Raw genomic sequence first — 23078 nt, forward strand, 5'->3', positions numbered from 1 at the left:
TTTTACAGACTACATAAAGGGCCGGATCAAATTACCTGGGGGGCCGGGTTTGGCCCGCGGGCCGCCAATTGAATAGCCCTGCTTTATGGGTTAGGGTTTGGCTTATGTACATCACAGGAAACTTTAAAACAAAGTTTGACCTGAAATTATTTACTATCATTTTGATTGGATCCAGTTTCCGCGGAATGCTACATGAAGCATCTGAATTCTTACAACCATGTCTGGTTCCTTCTAGGGTTGTGCCAATAGACGATAGTATCGTCGGACATATTGCCAATAGCAGGCTTTCACGACGATAGTTGGCGATGGCTATTATTATTATCATCATAGTTTCACAATAACATTGCGTGCTTTTCCTCGCATGAGAGGGTTTATGGGTTTCATTTTGTACGAGAGAGCTTGTAACATGCACAGATTCCTTCTCGCACGAACCTGGACTTAATGCGCGCGTCTTGGACTCCTCCTGTAATTGGATTCCTTCCTTGCACATGAGCTTGTAATACACACGGCATTTCCTTGTACTAGAGAGATTGTTAGCGCAAAGAGGGTTAAAACCAGCGAGTTTGTTGTTCCCGCTCCTTGGCACGCAGGAAATTTTAGAGCGCTTGGGCTTTTCCGCACTCGTATTAAAGACATCAGTTTTAAGAAGGTTGTGGTCGTAACAGTGTTGCCCTTGCTACTTTTTTGTTCATCAATCAAGTGACTTGTCATAAATGAGTAAAAAATTAACAAATAAATGAATGAGTTAACTACTTCCCCGCCCCCCCCGATACTATCGCGTATCGGCGATCTCACAGGCTGATGATGGGACGATCTCAAAATTGGGCATATCGCCCAACACTAGTTCCTAAATTGGGGCTGTCAAACAATTAATCGCGATTAATCGCATACAATAAACGTTTGTGTACTGTTTGTAATTTTTTATATATCATGTACAATCGTGTATATATTTAAGAAACATTTTCATGTGTGTGTATATTTATATATTTTATATTATATAATTTATCAAATTTAAAATGAATACATGTATGTTAGGGCTGCACGATTATTCGCATTGCGATTGTCACGCGCATCTCATCAGTAAAGCCGGTACCTTGATATGTAGTAAATCGCCATCAGCTGCTTTCAGATGGAGCGCCTTTTACTACACAGAGCCGTAGTTCACTGGCAACAGGGGAAGTATTGCATTCATAATCGTGGATGGATTGCCTGCGATTATGAATACGATATTTCCCCTCTTTTCGGTGGGGTACGGCTTTGTGTAGTAAATGCCAATCATGTTCGATTTATCATTAACATTAGCAGCACTAATGTATGCGTTTATATACTTAATATACATAATAATTACTCACAACACGCACACATAGATTGTGCAAACACAAACTTTTATTTTGTGTGCGATTAATCGCGATTAATCGTTTGACAGCCCTAAAATAAATATATAACGTAAATAAATATATTTAGTAAATATCTTTCGCTTCACTTTCGAACTTTTTTTGCATTTACACTTGAAGACTTTTAGCAGGTATGACATCTTATGTGTCACGTGAACAGTTACAACAAAGAAATTCAAAATGGTTGTACAGCTACTACAATGGGAAGTATATTTAGCGATTATTTTGTCTTTAGATTTACCAAATGATTTTTACGGTGAATAAAGTAAAATATGAGGCCAAGGAAACCAAATTTCCCTTTTTTAAGTTGTGAATGCGCAGGAAATCATTATGACATGTTTTGCGGACTATTTGCATTGAACTAAGCTGATTTCGACCTGCTATTTTAGATGTGGTTTAGCTCTGTCTAGTTATTTCTGTTACTTATACACTTCATAGTAAGGTTTGTCATAAACGTTTATCACGTTATAATTGGTAATTCGCAGCAGCAGCCAGGGGGCTTCTGGGATTGTATTTTTTTCATTCTGAGTTTTTCCTCACACCTGTAACGTGGAAGACAGCTGCACCCCCAATGAGCCATGTATTATACGCCACCTAAATCATATCTGCACTCAGGTGGAAACATGAATGAGATCTGGAGTAGGCTCGGCCTCTCATCCGAACATCCATATCGATCGATGCCTTTGTTCTGTACAAGCTGACGTATGGTGGCCTTAGGAGCCCCCTGTGTTGGCCCGATGGCCTGCTCTCATTGTTGTTTTATTTCTTATAAAAGCTACCCAGCTGACATCACTGGTCATGTGGGATGATAGAGGAGCTTGGAAAGCAAATCACGCTTGGCTGGAAACCGGCAGCCGGACAATGCAGCCTGTGTGCTACTAAAGAGCCAGCTGGAGTGGAACTTCAAATCCTCTCTCCAACTTTTTCCTGTCTTTTTTCTCCGTCTTTTCCATTCTAGCAGTCATTGGTTCCTTTCGCTTTAAAATTGCATTTCTCGTCTTGTCTGCTTACTGTGCAGCGCTGGTTCACTGGGTAATCGGGGGGCATGTACTACCGGGCCCGCTTTTGTGGTACGCGTGGATGAGGATTCCTAGTCCCCTTACTGTTACGCTCGGGGTCTCCTCTGCTGACTCTCATAAAGCCTGAAGTTTTATTTAACAGACGGTGAAATCTGGGCATAACGGCTCCTTTAAATTCAAAGTTAAAGAAGATTATTTTGGCCGTTCTGTGTCTATTGTCTTCAGAAACGTTTTGATACGTGACTTCAACTTTGAAGTTTCATCCAAACTTTGCCACAGCCACGTCCACAAAAGTCAAACCCTCACAATTATTTTTAATCTTATGTACTTTTCGCTCATGACATTAGAAGACTCAAGTGTCTCAAAAGCGCGAACCCAAGCATTGTCCGTTCGGCCGCTCTTTGGGTGTGGATGGTCGTAAATGTTCACGGTTAGATAGATGAGCTTACTAATGGCCGTACTTCTGCTTCAGTTTTTAGTCTCGAATAACTACTTGTTAATCACTTTTATATTGTCGACCGCCGCATAAAAGCTGTCCATATGGGTCATCAAATATATTGTTGAAGATATCAAATCAAGTTAAATTGCAGTTTTATGACATTGTTCCCCGGAGACTTGATTGATATGGTGACACTTCGAGCGGGAAAGTCGGCCTCATTTGGCCTTACGGCAAGTTTGTTGGATTCTTTGCAAGTGTAGCTCTGTTCCAAAACCAAGTAAGGTGCCTACATAGGCTGCTTCCTATAGTGTTTCAAACACTATAGAGGGTACATAAACGGCGTCACTCACAATTGATTTTTATGAAGTTTAACATTTTAATATTGCCAAGATTTACATTTATGCATTTGGCAACACACTGCTCTACTAGAGCTATAGGAACTGGTAGAGCACACAACTAAAAAGATGATTTTTTTTCACCTTTTAAATGCTCTTATCAAAATCAGGGTTCACTCACAGACACAGTTTACTTTGGTCTGATGTTTTTGTTTTTTTGCTTTGTGTTTGTGTTTTTGCAATGGTCTGCATTGCCCTCTGCAGGACCCTCTTGATGTTGCTCGCTCTGTGATCGTCATTCGTTCTCTGGTGCCTGGAGGGGTGGCGGACAATCATGGCGGGCTCCTCCCAGGAGACCAGCTGGTGTTTGTCAATGATGTTCATCTGGACACATACACTCTAGCCCAGGCCGTCGAGGTCCTCAAATCTGCTCCACCTGGAAAGGTCAAACTTGGAATCAGGAAACCACTGGTGGTAAGCATGCATGTTATAAAAGCATGTTATAAATACATTAATTAATATCTTCAACCCATAACATCAATTCATAATTTATTCATAACTTTAATTTGTAACAACATCTTTCATAATATTTATTTGTTACTTAAACCCATAGCATCAGTTCATAACGTATTCATAACATTTAATTTTTTAACATCTGTTGATGATATTTATTTTAAACATCTCATAATGTTTATTCATAACATCTGTTCATAATATCTACTAATTATGTTTATTCATAACTTAAACCCATAACATCAATTCATAACATTTGTTCATAACTTTTATTTGTAACATCTATTGATGACATTTATTTATAACATCTGTTTATAATATCTACTAATTATGTTTATTCATAACTTAAACCCATAACATCAATTCATAACATTTGCTTATAACTTGTATTTGTAACATCTGTGGATGACATTTATTAACATCTCATAATGTTTATTCATAACATCTGTTTATATCTACTAATTATGTTTTTTCGTAACTTAAACCCATAACATAAATTCATAACGTATTCATAACTTGTATTTGTAACATCTGTGTATTATATTTTTTTCATAAAATCTAATAATGTTTATTCATAACATCTGTTTATAATATCTACTAATTAAGTTTATTCGTAACTTAAACCGTAAAATCAATTCATAACATTTGTTCATAACTTGTATTTGTAACATCTGTTGATTACATTCATTTAAAACCTCATAATGTTTATTCATGACATCTGTTTATAATATCTACTAATTATGTTTGTTCATAACTTAAACCCGTAACATCAATTCATAACATTTGTTTATAACTTGTATTTGTAACATCTGGTGATGACATTTATTCATAACATCCGTTCTTAAACTCGATTCATAACGTTTATGCTTAACATAAACCCATAACATCAGTCAATAACATGTGCTCATAACTTTTATTCATAACATTTATTGGTAACTTTGTTCATAACATCTACTTATAAAGTTTATTCATAACATCTTTTCATACCTTAAACCCATAACATCAATTCATATCGTATTCATAACTTCTATTTGTAAAATCTGTTGATGACATTTATTCATAACATCTATTAATGTTTATTCATAACATTTGTTCAGAATATTTACTAATAACGTTTATTCATAACTTAAACCCATAACATCAATTCATAACATATTCATAACTTTTATTTGTAACATCTGTGGATGATATTTATTCATAACATCTAATAATGTTTATTCATAACATCTGTTCATAATATCTACTAATTATGTTTATTTATAACTTAAACCCATAACATCCATTCATAACTTGTATTTGTAACATCTGGTGATGACATTTATTCATAACATCTGTTCTTAAAATCGATTCATAACGTTTATGCATAACATAAACCCTTAACATCAGTAAATAACGTACTCATAACTTTTATTTGTAACATTTATTGATAACTTTTGTTTATAACATCTACTTATAAAGTTTATTCATAACATCTTTTCATAACTTAAACCCATAACATCACTTCATATTGTATTCATAACTTGTGTTTGTTACATCTGTTGAAGACATTTATTCATAACATCTATTAACGTTTGTTCATAACATCTATAAATGTTTATTCATAACATCTGTTCATAATATCTGCTTATAACATTTATTCATAACTTAAACCCATAATATCAATTCATAACGTGTTCATAACTTTTATTTGTAACATCTGTTAATGACATTTATTTAAAACATTTTATAATGTTTATTTAAAACATCTGTTCATAACATCTACTAATAATGTTTATTCATAACTTAAACCCATAAAATCAATTAATAACATATTTATAACTTGTATTTGTAACATCTGTTTATGACATTTATTCATAACATCTTTAAATGTTTATTCAAAACATCTGTTCATAATATCTACTAATAACGTTTATTCATAACTTAAACCCATGACGTCAATTAATAACGTATTCATAACTTTTATTAGTAACATTTGTTTATGACATTTTTTCATAACTTTTTTAATGTTTATCATAACGTGTTCATAACTTTTATTTGTAACATCTGTTCATGACATTTATTTAAAACATTTTATAATGTTTATTTAAAACATCTGTTAATAACATCTACTAATTATGTTTATTCATAACTTAAACATAAAACATAAAATCAATTAATAACGTATTCATAACTTTTATTAGTAACATTTGTTTATGACATTTTTTTCATAACGTTTTTAATGTTTATCATAACATCTGTTCATAATATCTATTCATAACGTTTATTTATAACTTAAACCCATAGCATCAATTCATTACATATTCATAACTTTTATTTGTAACATCTGTTTATGACATTTATTCATAACATCTATTAATATTTATTCATAACACCTGTTCATAATATCTACTAATAAATGTTTTTTTCATAACTTGAACCCATATATCAATTCATAACATTTATTCATAAAATTTTTCACAACGCTTATTTATTATTAACTTTTATCAATAACATCTAATGATGAAATTGATTCATAACATCTGCTCATAACATCTAATCACAAGGTTTATTCATAACTTAAACCCATAACATCAATCCATAACATGTATTCATAACTTTTATTCATAACATTTAATATTAACTTTTATTCATAACATGTAATTATAAAGTTTATTTATAACATCTGTTCATAACATCTAATCACAACTTTATTCATAACTTAAATCCATAACATCAATTTATAATACCCTTAATAAAAGTAGAAAAGCTACGAAATGATATAAAATGCTGCATTGGAACTTTAGATGAATTTATCTTTTTTTTTAATAATTTTGTTCATGCACGTTCACTCTTCTGAGCTGAAACCCATTCATAGGGGGGGCGCATTTGATTATTGCATGTTTATTTAGCTACTTTCATTTTTTTTTTCTGTGGTTTGTGTTTATAGCCAGATGAGAGCAGCACTGTGCAGCAGTCCTCCTGGCCTGTAGAGGGCACCGATGAGCAGCCGATGGCAAAGCAGGCCATCAGCCACTCTCACCTAACTATGCCAGAGGTATTCAAATTCATTTCTTACCTAACTATACATCTTTAAATGCACTTCATACTACTTCCTCGTTGGTACATCACCTCATTAATATTCATGAGCTGAAAGTTTGCAAGGCCCCACGTAGTTTGAACGGCAACCGACTTCGAAACAAGCAAACTTCGTCCGCGATTAACAAAGAGAAAGAGTGGAAGTAATAGAGGAACAAATGTGCGAGTCGTCAAGAAGGCCTTATTGGAAGTGATGCATGACCCCCTCCATGGCCCTTTAAGATGTAGCGTATTATCCTTGAATTTTAGCAAAGATGTAATTGAGGCGGCCGAGTCAAGTTCTGCCGTAAATCTACTGAAAACGAGACTAATTGCGCCATTAAGATTTTAGACTCGACGCATTTTTCATGGCAAATTGGTTCTGCTCTCCGCGAGGGTTGGTGGGGGCGCGCGAGGGAAAGGTGCTGACTTGGCTTGTTGGAGCGGCGCGGTGAAAAGTGCACTTTCAGCTCTTATCATCTGTAAGCGTGTGAGAGTTAGATGAGGACACACCCGGCACACTGTTGCGGGAGGACAAAGACCTGATTTGTATGCGGCGGAGGACAGACAGACAGGAAGTGAGAGATGTCTTAACTCCGCCCCTACACACACACACCCAAACATCAGACATGAAAGTGACTTGTTTTGAAGTATGACATTTTGAAGGATTACATTTCTTCACAAGCTTTTTGTTTGTGGACAGGTCTTTAGGAACGACATCTTATCTGATGACCTGGATGAGGAGCCAGAGCTGATCCTGGATGCAGAGCCCCGCTATGCCTCCCCCCTTACCACCATCAACCTCATGCCTGGCTTAGAAAGAGAGATGGCTGTAGATGAAGATGAGGATGAGCAGGAGACGGTGGAGATGAGGAACGGTCATGGGAGCTCCGAGGTCCGACGCGAAAGTCTGCCCTCATACCTCAGCGTGAAGACTCGCTCCTGGGATGAACCAGCAACATCCAATCCCTATGACTTCAGCTCTCAGTCCGATACACAGCAACAGGTGATGTTAAGGTTTTTAAATGGCTAATATCATATCTGATGTTTTAAGGGGGACATTTCACAAGACTTTTTAAAGATGTCAAATAAATCTTTGGTGTCCCCAGTCAGAGTACGTATGTGAAGTTTTAGCTCAAAATACCATATAGATAATTTATTATAGCATGTTAAAATTGCCACTTTGTATGTGTGAGCAAAAATGTGCCGTTGTGGGTGTGTCCTTTTAAATGCATATGAGCTGCTGATCTATGCACTGAATGGCATTGCTGTGGTTAGATAGGGCAGATTAAGGGGCGATATTATCCCCTTCTGACATCACAAGGGGAGCCAAATTTCAATAACCTATTTTTTTACATGCTTGCAGAGATTGGTTTACCAAAACTAAGTTACCGGGTTGATCTTTTTCACATTTTGTAGGTCGACAGAAACACTGGGGACCCAATTATAGCACTTAAACATGAAAAAAGTCAGATTTTCATGATAAGTCCCCTTTAACAATATATTTTTTTATATTTTAAAACATAAATTTTTTAGATCCTAACCTTTACAATTTAAAAAAGGAAGTAAGAAATTATATATATATATATATATATTTTTTGATATATTATTAAATCTTGTATGTTATCGCAGCCCCAATTCACAGAAGTGGGCGATGATCTTCTCGCAAGCATCGATCGCATTCAGCTCCATCAAATGCCACTCAGTAAGTGTTACTCTTTATATTTTAAATCAGCTTTGTTTGAGTTCAGGACGGTTGTTAAATAGAGATTTACACCTTTGACTGTTCTCAGGTCAGTCTGTGTCATGGCTGGAGGCAGCGGACAGTGAAGCTGAATCTGAGTCCAGAACATCAGAGCTCACATTGACCGACACAGATACAGAGTGAGTCTACATTCAGCATGAACACACATACATCTATCATTAAATATAGCTTTTATCTCTTTACTATAATTAGTATGTGGTTTATATTATCTTTATATACTTACTTTAGCACAATAACACAGATACACATCTTACAGTCATAGATAAAATGGCTGTCTGTTGAATTTTAAATACTCACGTGCACTTTTTTATGTACGTGCATAGTACTTTATCCCCACCTCATGGACATTTGTGGAACTGCGGTTGTCAATACATTATTGTATACGTTTCAGTGTATAAAAATTATAAATGTCTTTTTTATTAATTAAATATAATGTGGTACATTTAGACTAATCTTAAATTATTTAAATTATTGCACAACATAAATCTAAATAATAAAAAGTCATCTCATTCTGGATGAATCCACTTTAAATGTTTCTGATTTAAGAGCAACTTTATGATACCTTTTAAGTTTTGTAGACCTGAGGTGTGTTAATAAATAGCACTGAAGCTTTGCTTCATCTCTCTGTCATAGGTCTGCACAGATGACTTCCTCTAAAAACAGTAAGAGAAGAAACCAGGGGGCCGGCGTTCCACCAATCAGAGGCGGCCATGGGTAACAATAAACCTAATGTGTCTGTCTGCATCTGTGATCAGTATATAATCGGAGAGCATTTGTTTACACAGTCTTGTATTTTATGTCCACAGTGATCTTCCAGAGAGGGAGGAAGGAGAAGGTGAAGAGACACCTGTTTTCAGTCACTGGGGTCCAGCACGCAGGTGAACCTTTTAAAACACACTTTGATATATATTATGCATGGTGAAGGAGACAAAAACGAAATAATTCAGCCAATAGGTTGTTGCTAAGCTTGTTAAAGTGCATTCTGGGATTTCTTGCTTTGTGATATGGGTTACTGCTTCAGATATCAAGAAAAAAGTAGGTACCAGAGGATTTTAGTAGGCAGCTTAAGTTAGTGACAGCTTATAGATACATTTAAAGTTGTATTTTTTGAAGGAATGTAGATTCTGTCGAAAATGACTTTATTATTTATCTCTATACCCAATTTTTTTTATATCACTACCATTTACCTCATTACTGCTACAATGATCATTATTGTACAATGATACAATGATCGTTCCAGTGTACTGCAAATCTGTATAAGGGTTTTTGTGTATTTAATCATGTTTCTTTTGCAGAGTGGAGGTGTGGTTGAAACCGCAGGAGTCTCTGGGCATCAGCATAGTGGGAGGACGCACTGTTATAAAGAGACTGAAGAACGGAGAGGAACTGAAGGGCATTTTCATCAAACAGGTGCTGCCCGACAGCCCAGCTGGAGCTACAGGTGCCCTTAAAACAGGAGACAAGATCTTAGAGGTGTGAGAGCCACACACACACACAAACATTCAGTCTCAATTTAGCTGATTGACATTTGTGACCCAATCTGTGAAAATCTAGCTTAAAGTCATTTATTGTTTTCTACATAAAATCATCCTACATAATGTAAAGATCATTCTGTGAAAATATAACCTTTATATCTTTAAAGGCAGGGTGCATGATCTATGAGAGCCAATGTTGATATTTCAAATCACCTAAACAAACACGCCCCTACCCAAATATTCTTTTGATAGACCCAACCCACACATACGCAACCCAGTCAACTATAGAGACAATGCGCAGTTATGCAAATTTGAAAACCACACCCACCGGGGGGGAACAATCCAACCGTCTCCATTGACTTTGTATTGCGATAGGCCGCCTTCTTGTCATTTCTGGCTTATAACAAAAAACAGAATAATGCCTAAAAGCTGCCGTGTGACGAGATGTACAGCTAACAAGCTAAAAAACACAGAAATAAGTTTTTATAAGCTGTCAAGCCGTAAAACTCAGCCTTTAAGGAGAAAAAAGTGGATTGCCGACTACGTTCCCCCTAGTGGACACAGTTCTACTAATATGAGTACTATGAAAAGTTGCCTGTTTCCACTTTTGTGTCTTTAAACGCTCGTTTTTTTGAGGTCGACAGCTTATAAAAACTTATTTCTGGGTTTTTTGGCTTGTTAGCTGTACATATTGTCACACAGCAGCTTTGAGGCATTATTCTGTTTTTTGTTATAAGCCAGAAATGACAAGGAGGCGGCCTCTCGCAACACAAAGTCAATGGAGACGGCTGGACCGTTTCCCCCTCGGTGGGCGTGGTTTTCAGGTTATGACGCGCTGCGCTCTGTCTCTATGTCGGTAAGTAGACATGCCCCTTACTGCTGATTGGCTACAAGTGTGTTTTGCAAGTCGGCCCGACTCTCTTTTCCAAAGTGTTTTTCAAAAATCATGCACCCCGCCTTTAAAACTTATGTCAAAGATTGAAATCAATGATTGAAATCAAACTAATATCATAAATGGATAATGAGACTAATCAAAAGTGCAATAAAAATATTTTTCCCCATTAAATTAACTCTCATCTTTTTCTTCCTCTCTTCTCTGTCCTCTTGTTTTTCTGTCCCATTGTCTTCTGTCTAATAAATACTGTAGGTGTCCGGGGTGGACTTACAGAATGCCAGCCATGAGGAGGCAGTACAGGCTATCAAAATGGCCTCCAGTCCTGTAGTCTTTGTTGTACAGAGTCTCTCCTCCACTCCACGGGTAAACCGGCCCTACACACACACACACACACACACACACACACACACACACACACAGTTCTAAAAAAGAAGGTAGCGCAATTGAGCTGTCTTCTAAGATGTCTCAATTTAGCTGAAATTTAAAATAAAGTAAGCTTTTTTTTTACAAATGGGCAATCCCTGAAAGGTTGGCAACAAAATTTAGTCCAAGATGATAGACAAAATATTTGATCCTGCCTGTGAAAACCAATCTAAAGTCATTTTTTGGGATTGACTGTTTACTACATAAAATCATCCTATATAATGTAAAGAACATTGTATGAAAATATATTTGTGATATTGATCGATTAAGATCATGTGAACGATTGAAATGAATGTGTAATCAATGATTTAGAGATTAGATTATGACTTAAGCCTGGATTTCACAGACATTGGCACATATTGTACATTTATTAGTTTCAGTGTGCTTGACATACATGTTTTGCAGTATTGTCAAAGCATTCCACAAAGTATTAAAGGCAGGATAGGCAGGAATTATCTAAAAAAACTTTATTACAAATTTGTTTAAACTGTCTTTATATACCAATACATAAGTAAAATGTAAGTACTCTGAAAAAGAGAGTATAAAAATCGAGTGTCTGTAGACCTCTCACCACTGTTTTAAACACAGCTCATTTTTCCATTTACTCCACCCCCTCCCTTCTGGGTTTCTTCTAAAGCCATGCCCCCAAAACACATGAACGACGCTGACCGGCTCTGCTGGGGGCAGCATTTACCTCAGACGAGCGGAGAGGAAGGAGCGCGGTGCATGTAGTAACAACATGTCACAATCACATGTAATAATACACCTAACTTTATCACTATGAAATCATCTATGAACAAATAGGATGGCTTTTAGTACTCACTATTAAGCCAGTGTTTTGCATGGAAGAGTTTCCGTGATGAAAGCATTGTTGACTCTGATGAGGACTACACTCCGGAGACAATACCGCTACCGCATCGTCGACTCGAGGGAAAGCAACGCGATATTTACTCTCGTTTGATTTCTTCGTTTATTCCTTTTTTGCCTCGTTTGCCTTCGCTGACTGCATATGCAGGTACACATATTGAGTTCTGAATGCTCTTTCTCTGCCGTACTTTTGCTCTTCCTAGAGTGCCTCTTGAACGTTCGAATCAATCGGGTGTGCGCATGTGTGGGCAGATCCCATAGCAACAGGGGTGGTGCCATGGTCGCGAGAGAGAGTGATAGTCGCGTAAGCCCATCATTTGTTTCGTCCCGGATGGAAATAATTAACTGTGTTTAAAACAGCTGTGAGAGGTCCACAGACACCCGAGTCCCACACTCTCTTTTTCAGAGCATTTTAATTATGTATTTGTATACAAAGACAGTTCAAACAAATTTGCAAAAAAGTCTCTCTAGATAATTCCTGCCCATCCTGCCTTTAATAAAATAAGTTGATAGAGTTGCTTTCTAGTCGTACAAATCTGTTCTAATTTCCATTAGGGTGCCTCCTTAAAAGTCAACGGTAAATAGTTCGGCAGATTTTGGAACCAAGCAGGCTGCTCCATTTGTAACCCCATGATCATCTCCTGCCACTGTGCACCTGAGATATGATTTCCCCTCATCCTCTTATTCATGGATGAATGCTTTCATCTATAAAAATGTGGCCCATTCATTTCTAGTTCAACAATGACTCAATTTGGTTGGTACATGAGAGCTATTTGACGTCATCTGTAAATGAACTACCGCTGTTCAATCCATGGTTCTGCGTTAAAGATTTCTGGCACACTTTCAATAGTTAACAATCTCATATTTTTACATAAAATGATCCTATTTTTCAGTAAATGAACCTGTTACATCCTTTAGCTGTGTCATTATTCCCATCACACCTCGTGCTTTTGCTCTGACTTGTTTGCGTTGGTTTATTTAGTTATGTTGGTTAATTCAAAGTCAAGGTTTTATGTGGTTCTTAATGCTGATTGGTCAGTAACCACAGTCTATTCATGATAAAGCAGAGCTATATAAACATTACATGGACCATCTACACATTTTAATTATTGCAAACAAGGAGCTCGGATGCAAAACGGCACAACCGTTAAAAATGAGATAATGATATTACCATATTTTCCGGACTATAAGTCGCACTTAGTTTGGCTGGTCCTGCGACTTCTAGTCAGGCGTGACTTGTAAATCAGGATGAATAAATTTTAACATATATGAACCAAGAGACAACATTACAGTCTACAGCCGGGAGAGTCCGCTATATTCTGCTCCTGTGTTTATGTAATTAAATTAATTCAGTGATGTGGAATGACGAGCCTGCGTACTTAATGCACGTTGGCTTGTTCGGTTAATGTAGCCTATTCAGCCTTCCAGATATGTTCAGTATGCTGTTGTGTATCGTGTAAATAATTGATAATGTAACGTTAACGTACGGACACCTATTCAGCCTGCTGTCCTGTGTGCTATTGTTTAGTTGAATCACTTGCCTTTCAAGATTAAATGTCTGTTTTTCAGCTTGGATTTTGTGAAATAATTTATGCGACATGTAGTCCATTGCGACTTATATATGTTTTTTCGTCTTTACTTATACTCCGGAGCGACTTATAGTCCGGAAAATACAGTAACTGAATGGTCTCGATATGTATTGGGGGTGGTTCACATTTCACGTCTAAAATGGCACGGGAAATGCGGCCGCGCAGTTCTAAAAAGTTAACGTTTTTTCAACTGGCTGCGGCGGCGACGCACCTGGAAAAAAGAGCGTGCCGTGTGCTGCGTCACTCTTTATTTGAGAGTACTTGCCGCGCATCTCTATTCGAAATAATGTATTTGCGCCCGCAAAATGTGAACCGCCCCTTACTGTGCGTTTACACCAGACGTGAAAGAGGCGACAAAAACGCGCTATTCGCACGTAGTTGGACGCTTGAACATTTTGAGTTTAGTCGCTTCATTTGCACGTGAAAGGTGCAGATGAAATTCTAGTCATTTGAGACATTCATGCAAAAATTCATGTCATGGGAGGGCTCAAATTGAGTAAACTTATCAGATCTCACTCCTCACTCACTTTCTTCCAAACAAGATTCTTTTAATTCCTGTAAAAGTACAAAGATGTCTCATGTAGCGATGATGATTGAACTCCATTTTTTTTTTTCTGTAATAACGTCACTGCTAGAGCAAGCTCCTAAATTGGTAAACGCAGCGCGAAAATCCACCAAAGTTCAGATTTTTCAACGCTCAAATCGCGTGGAGCGCGCCATCCGCCTCAGACGTTCCGCTTCGCAGGATGCCAATTCGCGTCTTTGCATTGACTTATGTAAATCACTCTCGCTTGCCGCCTCTTCCGCATCTAATGTGAATGCACCATTATACGTACATCAAATACTTACACTTTAAATCCACTTAATCCCACACATTGCGAAATACCACTTTGTTTGCGGAATCCATTAATAGTTTGATAAAAAATGCTCATTTAGTATTTACAAGAAAACATGTCAGACGCACTTAGAGCATTTTGCATCTGAGCTCTTCAAATGATGTAGGATCAGTACAGGTTTGGTTGTTCGGTGTTCCGTTGTGTTGTACCATGGCCAGATGCTAATAGCGCCTTTCAAAAAGCACAGAGAGCTTTAAATAATAACAACGTCGCTAACAGGATAGCAATGATTGATGTCTTTCTCTGCCTGAGATAATTGATTTCGTGCACTCTCGGAAATGCACAGATCTCTTGAGCCAGTTTGGATGACTTTATGTTTGTGTTTGCAGCCTGTTTCTGTGACAGCTCCCAGCATTAGACAGCACAAAGCTAAGAGGAAAGCCGCCCAGGTGAGTTATAGACCTGTGATGTCGGGTCTCTAAGTTTGGGGCTGTCTGCCTGTAGGGTTTGGGATCCTCGAGCTGAATCACACAGTAAAATGCAAATACTGTACTGGGGCAATTTTGTCTATCTAATCTTTTAAGAAATTTGTTCTTGGTGCTTTACTGCTTTGTTCTGTATTTCTGTAAGTGGATGCCTGCTGTGTCAGGACTTGAGCTCAAATGTGCACCATTCGCTGCTATAGATTCTCACTACAACTGCAGTCTCCATAATGATGCAGTTATTATGACCCAGCTGCTTGTAAGGATTTATCCCGAAGCAGAATGCTATTTATTGAGGCACTGTGTGTCCACTGGTTCAAGTGTATATAAGGATCAAATACAAACTATCACACTCCGTTATAACCACAGTCACACAGAAAGGAAAATGTTGCATAGTTCTGAGAAATGGAGTCTGTTCCCGAGAGATCCGCTGAAGAAATTCAATTTGAAATCTTTGTACCTCTGGAGTAGCCGTATTTTGATTAAAACGTTTTATCTAGCAATTAATTTGAAACGACGGTAATTTGCCTAATAGCTCCTCCATCCATTAGTTGCATTCGGCTCCTGAGGCTACGTTAATATATTACAGCAATCGCAACGCCAATCCCTCTAATTACACTCAGCAAATTTAATTAACATTTCAACCTGTATCAACAAAAACACACTGTTACGTTCGAAATAAAGAAAATAAAATATAATCTTGCGAAACCACTTGACGTTTAACGAGTACGAGTACTTGTGGTATCGAGGGAGGTGCGTCCCTAATTAGTACCATAGTATTACCATGTATTTGGCATAGGCTGAGTTTTTTCGGTTGTGCTTGGGGGAACATCTGTTCAAAAGAAGTAATGAATTCGGTCTGACAGTTGTAGCCCTTGGGCTCCACTAAAGGCACAGTTATTATTTGGGTTGTCAAGAATCAGTGTGGGTTAAAGTACCACATATTGAGATATTAAAAACTTGAGCAGTGGCTTTCCAGCAAACTATTCTTAGGACCATCACCCAAGGCTTTTCAACCACAGTGATGGCTTTACGGTAGCACCTCGTAATAGCCCACTTTCTAGCTATTACCATTTATGGTTTCTTACTGTTATAGCTGTTATTGCTATTGCAAGTTGCATCATTCACTTACTAACTTACTTTCTCACTCACTTATTCACTTTTGCTGTAACTAATTGGCTATTAATTTTGTTTAACACGAGGGACCTCTGAGAAATCTGTTTCCATATGGGTATAAATATTTTATTATTTTTTCAAAATGCTCCTCATTTATTTAGACTTTTGTAGATTGCCCTAACCTACATCTAAATTTCTCATTTATCTCTTAGTGCACCTTACCAATTTAGATCTTTTTGCCAACTTTCAGGGTAAAATAACAGTTGGAAGTATTTCCATCCATTCAAAATTTTGTTTGTTGCTATACTGATAAATTTTAATTAGTGCTGGTCAAAGAATAATCACGATTAATCGCATACAAAAGTGATTTTTTTTCATAATATATGTGTGTGTACGGTGTCTTATTATGTATATTTAACCACACACACATACATGTATTCATTTCAGGTTTTTTTATTTATATATAAATTTTTATTTATTTATTTATTTATTTATTTATTTATTCTCTTAAATACATGCATGAATGTGTGTGTATTTATATATACATAATAATTACGCACAGCACACACTCATATATATATAATGCAAAAAATTACTTTTATTTTGTATGCGATTAATTGCGATTAATCTTTGCCCAGTACTATTTTTAATTGCGATTAATCTTTGCCCAGCACTATTTTAAATAGAATTTTAGTTTATATACGTATTATTTGTTCTTATTACTTTTTGTCCTTGCAGAAAACGGACAAAAATATTAATGACTCATCCTGCGCTATACGTATTTTCTGCTTACATTTTTACCTTCGCCTGTTAATCTAGAAGTATAATTCAGTTTTTACGCATACGCGAGAGTCCACGGTCAATACAGTGTATGCACACCGCCGGACGTTTGTAACCTTGCATACCTTTTAAAGCGTAGGTCGTGCATGTGCGTACAGAAGAATGTAGCATGTACCCCGTGAAATGCATTGCATTTTGTCAAAGTACCCAGAACGTTTATGTACACGTACGAGTCATATATCGACTGTGCGCGTATGTTTGCATACACGTAAAAAATTTTACTGCAAAGAAACTTTGAAACAATACGCATTGTAAAAAGCTCTATACAAATACATTTAAATTGAATTTTAGTTTTTCGTTTATATACGTTTAATTTTTTCTTATATATTACTTTTCGCCGCACAGAAAACGGACCAAAATATTGATGACTTATCCTGCGCTACATGTATTTTCTTCGAATAAAATGCTTACATTTTCACCTTCGCCTCTTAAGCTAGAATTATAATCCTGTTATTACGCATACGCAAGAGTCCGCGTACAGTACAGTGTACACCCCCTTTTACCTTTTAAACGTAGGTCATGCATGTGCGTACAGGAGATTGTAGCATGTACCCCATGAAATGTGCCGAACGTTTGTGTACATGTATGAGCCATATAAACTATGCTTTGCGACGTATGTGTTAGAACTTACTTTACTCCGGGCTTTACTGTATTCACTGGAGCACTAATTCATATTCATGTCTAACACTCTGCTTTTCTTTTCGTCTGTTTATAGCATCTTTCCATGGTGTGGTGCAGTGATAGATCTGTCAAATCTCTAAAGGCCCTTTGCTTTTTTGATTTCTTAAGCAGAAAGCAGGTCAGGCCAGCGCCCCCCCGCCCATGCGCCTCCCTCCACCCTACAGACCTCCCAGCCAAGTACAAGACGAGGAACGGCAGGAGGATGATGAGAATGAGGAGCAGGCTAGAGGTGAGTTTTCCCCTTCTACGAACATCACGAGTCCTTTTGAAATGGTGGTCTGGCCTATAGTGTTCGTGCACTGTTGTTCTTTTCGCAATTTATGATTAAAGTCTGGAACAATTTAAGAAAAAGTCAGTTGATCGTTCATCTCTCTATAGTGCCTGTGGGTTTGGGAGAGAGGGAGGTAATACAACTCAGGTTTAGATAGATTGTGATAAAACTAAAATATAGACGATAACTATTAAGGTAACAACTTAAAGGATTAGTCAATTTTCAAAAAAAAAAATATTCCATATAATTCACTCACCACCATGTCATCCAAAATGTTGATGTCCCTCCTTCAGTCGAGAAGAAACCATGTCCCTCGAGGAAAACATTCCAGGATCTTTCTCATTTAAATGGATTTTAATGGACCCCAACACTTAACATTTTTAATGCAGTTTAAAATTGCAGTTTCAAAGGACTCTACATGATACCAAACGAGGCATAAGGGTCTTATCTAGCGAAACGATTGTCATTTTTGACAAGAAAAATAAAAAATATGCACTTTTAAACCACAACTTCTCTTCTTCCTGAGGTCCTGCGACACGCCAGCGCGGCCTCACGCAATTGCGTAATGCCATGGAAAGGTCACGTGTTACATATATGAAACGCACATTTGCGGACCATTTTAAACAATAAACTTACACAAAGACATTCATTAGTATCATTTGACATACAACAACGTCTTTATCCACACTTGTAAACACTGGGGCGTAGTTTCGCATACGTCATCCGTGACCTCTTGACGTGATGACGTATTACGTGAGGTCGCGCTGGCGAGAAGTTGTGGTTTAAAAGTGCATATTTTTTATTTTTCTTGTCAAAAAGGACAATCGTTTCGCTAGATAAGACCCTTATGCCTCGTTTGGGATCATTTGGAGTCCTTTGAAACTTCGTTTAAAAATTACATTTTTAACTGAATTAAGTGTTGGGGTCCATTAAAGTCCATTAAAATGAAAAAATCCTGGAATGTTTTCCTCAAAAAACATAATTTTTTCTTGACTGAACAAAGAAAGACATCAACATTTTGGATGACATGGTGGTGAGTAAATTATCTGGATTTTTTTTAAGAAAATTGACTAATCCTTTAATGTTATTTTGGTTTTAAATTTACGTGCTGCAATCTGTAATTTCGAATGAACTTTGATTTGCTGTTCATGTTTTATTGCTAATCATCCAGAAAATAAACTTGTCGAAAACTGATCCCAACAATACCGTTCCTTTTTATCTTTAATCATTATAGTTGTGGTGTACACGCTATTTTCATACTTTAAAAAAATTTATCGTTAACGTCCATAGCATTAACATCCCTATACTCTGGCTTTCTTCGTACTGCTGTATTGTAACAATTTTCCCAACATTTGTAAACATATCACCCTTTTGCTTTCAAACTTGATGGACAACAAAGCCTTAAGTGAATTTCTGGTGTATTGATTTTGACGTGCATGCGTGTGTGTGTGTGTGTGTGTATCCCTGCGAATGACAGATCTCTCACCGATACATAACTTGAGGTTACTTTATCATTGACTAAAATACATGTTCCCATCAATCAAATCAAAGCAGGCTGTTATTAGTCATGCAGTTCATATGGGAGACCGAAGTGTTGGTAGTCAATAAATGTACGAAGCTGAAGGCGTCAACATGCCTTAGTGCAAAAGAAGTACTTCAAAAATAAAAAGACTCAGCAGCCTTATTTACTACAGTGTGTTCTGGATGATGCAGTCAGCAGTTTTACTAATCCCTCAATATAAGAAAACGTGTGCTCGTGGATTAAGATAAGTTGCATTGTGTTGGATTTATTGAATGTAAGTAAACGCAAATCTTAAAACTTGGGCCAAAACTTGTTGACAGAGGATTACGGAGCATTTGCGTTGCAATGTAGGATGTGCGATAAGACGAACCCTTGTGTCACGGTTTGCTGACTTCTATGTATTTTGGATTGGCGCCCGTGTATTTAAAACCGGTATTCAGTCCACATTTAAAAATCTGGGATTCAAAATGTAATTTTGACCTATACATACATTTTGCATAGTACAACATAGAATCAAGTAATGATGTCTCATAAATATTTAAGGTGCCATTCCAGGTAATCAAATGAAATTAAATCTGTAGCATTGACCAAGTTAATATTTATTTGAAGTCACTCGCATTGTTTAGACTCAAACTTTTCAACCTCACTTTGTAGTTTGCAATTTTGTTATGTCCTAAAAATCTCTTTATCATATCTGTACGCAGTTCGAACATTCTGGCGTGTAGCACGTTGGGCGCCGACCGTTTCGGCAGCAGATTTATACGTGCTTGAGAAATACTGAATGCTACCATCTGTTTCTACGATGAAAGAAGAAAAAGCAGACAATAGTTTGGGGTTGGAGTAGGGACCTTGAAGCGGCAATTTATCTCAGTTAAGGACATCAGTCAGACTAATGAATTATACAAGACTCGCAAGATGGTCAATAAAAGATGCCAGGTTTTTCACCGCAGCCAAAAGACGCGTTTTCCCTCCAGATTCGTCTTTGGCAGCGCTACCTGCTTCTGCATGAGTTTTAGCCCTAAAGGGATGATGGTGCTTTGTGGTCTGGGATCTTCAGTCATCATCTGCCGGGTGGAACTTGGATGCAGATGAATAACAAACATCTCCCTTTAGATTTGCAAGGAAGGGTTATTAAATAAAAAGCATTGCAGGGACATTTTTACATGATTTTTTTGTTTTTACCAACCAGCAAATATTCTTTAAATGGGACACTTGTAGACCTCTAGGTCTCTTTTTCGTTTTCGGTTGTTTCCATGTCATTACACTTGCAGTCTATAGATGCAAAGGTGGTCCAAGGGTAAATTCCAGGGTCATCATTTCCAGACTCTTTTGTATCGTGCATCAAGCCAGCCGCACACTACGACATTTGTCACCATTTTGCAGTCTGGGATGAATTTTAGGGATCGTAAAATACTTTTTCTTGTCGTAGGGACAGCCTTGGATAGCTGAGCGTGACATTAGATTCATCACGCTGTCAGAATTTCTCACGCTAAGATTTCTTCACAACCGAGCCTTTCCCCAATAGTGTGCTTTTGTCCATGCATGTGCACCGGCTTCGCCTCTGCAGTCACTTCCCTTTTCTGCCTACTGTAATTACAGCTGCATGATTAATAACTCCAGTCATTCCAGTTTGGCAGGCTGTCTGGTTACATGCTGCGTGTACGAATTTGTGCGAACGTGCTCTCGTTCGGTATGCCGTGTGAAGATTTCTGCGGATGTGCCCGGAGACCCCACGTTGGCGGATTAGAGCGTTGGACTCTAATGGACGGCAGCCCAAATCAGCTAACTGTACAACCATCAATGTCAGAGCTTTCATCATGTCTTGCACCCCTACAGCTTAATCTCATCTGGTTATTGGTTGTTACGGAGGATTGATGTGAGAGGCTGTGTTGTGTTGTGTTGATGACGACATCTTCCCGTCATGGTTTCCTTCATAGTTGATGTTGACATTCATTTTAGTGGCTTTTAAAAAATAGTTTTTTTGACAGCCTTTGTGTTTTTCTGTGGTGTTGAATATTAATTATTGCATCTGTATGTGAAATGTACGTTACATTTTACATAATTACGAGCATTGTTGGGGTAACGCATTACAAGTAACGCGCATTACGTAATAAAATTATTTTTCTGAAGTAACGAGTAAAGTAACGCATTACTTTCTAAATGTAAAAGTTACTTTTTTTAAAGTAATGTTAGTTACTTTTTTAAGTTTAATTAATTCAATTTAAAAATAAAATAATGTACTGAATTAAACTGAACATATTAACGTAGAATTACATATCTTTGCGCCTGAGCGGGAACAGTTTGAGTTAGAAACGGAGATGGCAGGCCAGAGCTTGACATTTTTGCGATCATAAAAAACACTTGCAAGGCCTGAAAGAGATCAAGCCTCAGCCAAGTAAGAAAAAGTAATGCAAAAGTAACTTAAAAGTAACGTAGGCATTACTTTCCATGATAAGTAACTAAGTAACGCAATGAGTTACTTTTTTGGGGAGTAACTTAATATTGTAATGCATTACTTTTAAAAGTAACTTTCCCCAACACTGATTATGAGTCTTTTAGATTAAATTGGTTTCAGAATTGCCTAACTGTGCTGTGCGTTCATACTGCCACCGGCGAGAGCGTCACAGTGGCCATAAGTCTTTAATTTTCAATGGGTGCTGACGGCGAGCAGCGGCGCATCTTGGATGGTGTGAGTGTCTTGGAGAGTTGAAATCAACTCAACTTTTTGGTAATTAACTATAACGCAATTCGGCGGCAACCAATCGGAAGGCGGAAAAGGATTCCCGAGAATGCATTCGGGCGTCAGAGTGTCCACTACTCTTTTTCTATAGCGTTGTTGGCAGGGCAGCCAGAGCGTTTTTTGACGTTCTCGAAGGCGGCGGTGTGTATGTACCATTAGAGTTGCTCTGTATGTTCTGTATAATTTATTAACTGCTTTGCTTCAACATCCAGGAGAATTCAGTCAACCTCTGAGGTCTGCGCTTAGTTTGCCAAATCTATAAATCCTCCATGAGAAACTTGGAACTTTGGTTGAGGTTTTCCTTCTGAGATTGACGTCTCAAAACTGAAGCATCTTCGACGCGAAAATGCTTGCAAATGGACAGCGACTGCCAACAAGTATAAAAGCGTACAAATAATGTGTAGGAATAGGCAAACAAATGTAAATAGACTTTACATGCATTTGCATGCATTTGTGACTCATAGTCAACAATTTTATATACTCCACAACGCTCCTGCAATGCTCGCTCCAAGTAGGCTACAAGAAGCATCAACAAAAATTGCATTGTCGCAGTGGTGGTGACATGATGGGTCCATTTTTGCAACTTTTACCCAACTCGTTGCAGGACATTAATCAGTGTGTATGTTTCCTGGGTATCGAAGCCATCAACTTTGCGCTGCTATGCTAATTGAAGTACATAGACTGAAATATTGGCCAGGTTAAAAAAATGGCACAGGTTTTAAGCAAAAATTGTATCACAATTAAGAGGACAAACTAGGGCTGCAGGATATTGAGCAAATATATACGATATGCAATTATTTTATTTTTTTATTTTTTTCTATT

The 23078-nt window shown here is 37.3% G+C and overlaps 1 protein-coding gene across 1 annotated transcript in view; it reads left to right on the forward strand.

Annotated features, from left to right (window-relative positions):
• The window catches only part of patj (PATJ crumbs cell polarity complex component), a 122537-nt gene that overhangs the window by 37796 nt on the left and 61663 nt on the right, over window positions 1-23078 (forward strand). Inside the window, exons 20-30 of the mRNA XM_073862180.1 lie at window positions 3452-3661; window positions 6627-6734; window positions 7458-7760; window positions 8387-8459; window positions 8548-8638; window positions 9153-9233; window positions 9326-9397; window positions 9815-9992; window positions 11142-11252; window positions 14994-15053; window positions 17832-17952. Of these exons, the coding sequence (XP_073718281.1) occupies window positions 3452-3661; window positions 6627-6734; window positions 7458-7760; window positions 8387-8459; window positions 8548-8638; window positions 9153-9233; window positions 9326-9397; window positions 9815-9992; window positions 11142-11252; window positions 14994-15053; window positions 17832-17952 (1408 nt within the window). The remainder of the gene's footprint in view (window positions 1-3451; window positions 3662-6626; window positions 6735-7457; window positions 7761-8386; window positions 8460-8547; window positions 8639-9152; window positions 9234-9325; window positions 9398-9814; window positions 9993-11141; window positions 11253-14993; window positions 15054-17831; window positions 17953-23078) is intronic.

This window comes from Misgurnus anguillicaudatus, chromosome 23 (assembly GCF_027580225.2).
Source record: "Misgurnus anguillicaudatus chromosome 23, ASM2758022v2, whole genome shotgun sequence".
NCBI classification, from domain to species: domain Eukaryota; kingdom Metazoa; phylum Chordata; class Actinopteri; order Cypriniformes; family Cobitidae; genus Misgurnus; species Misgurnus anguillicaudatus.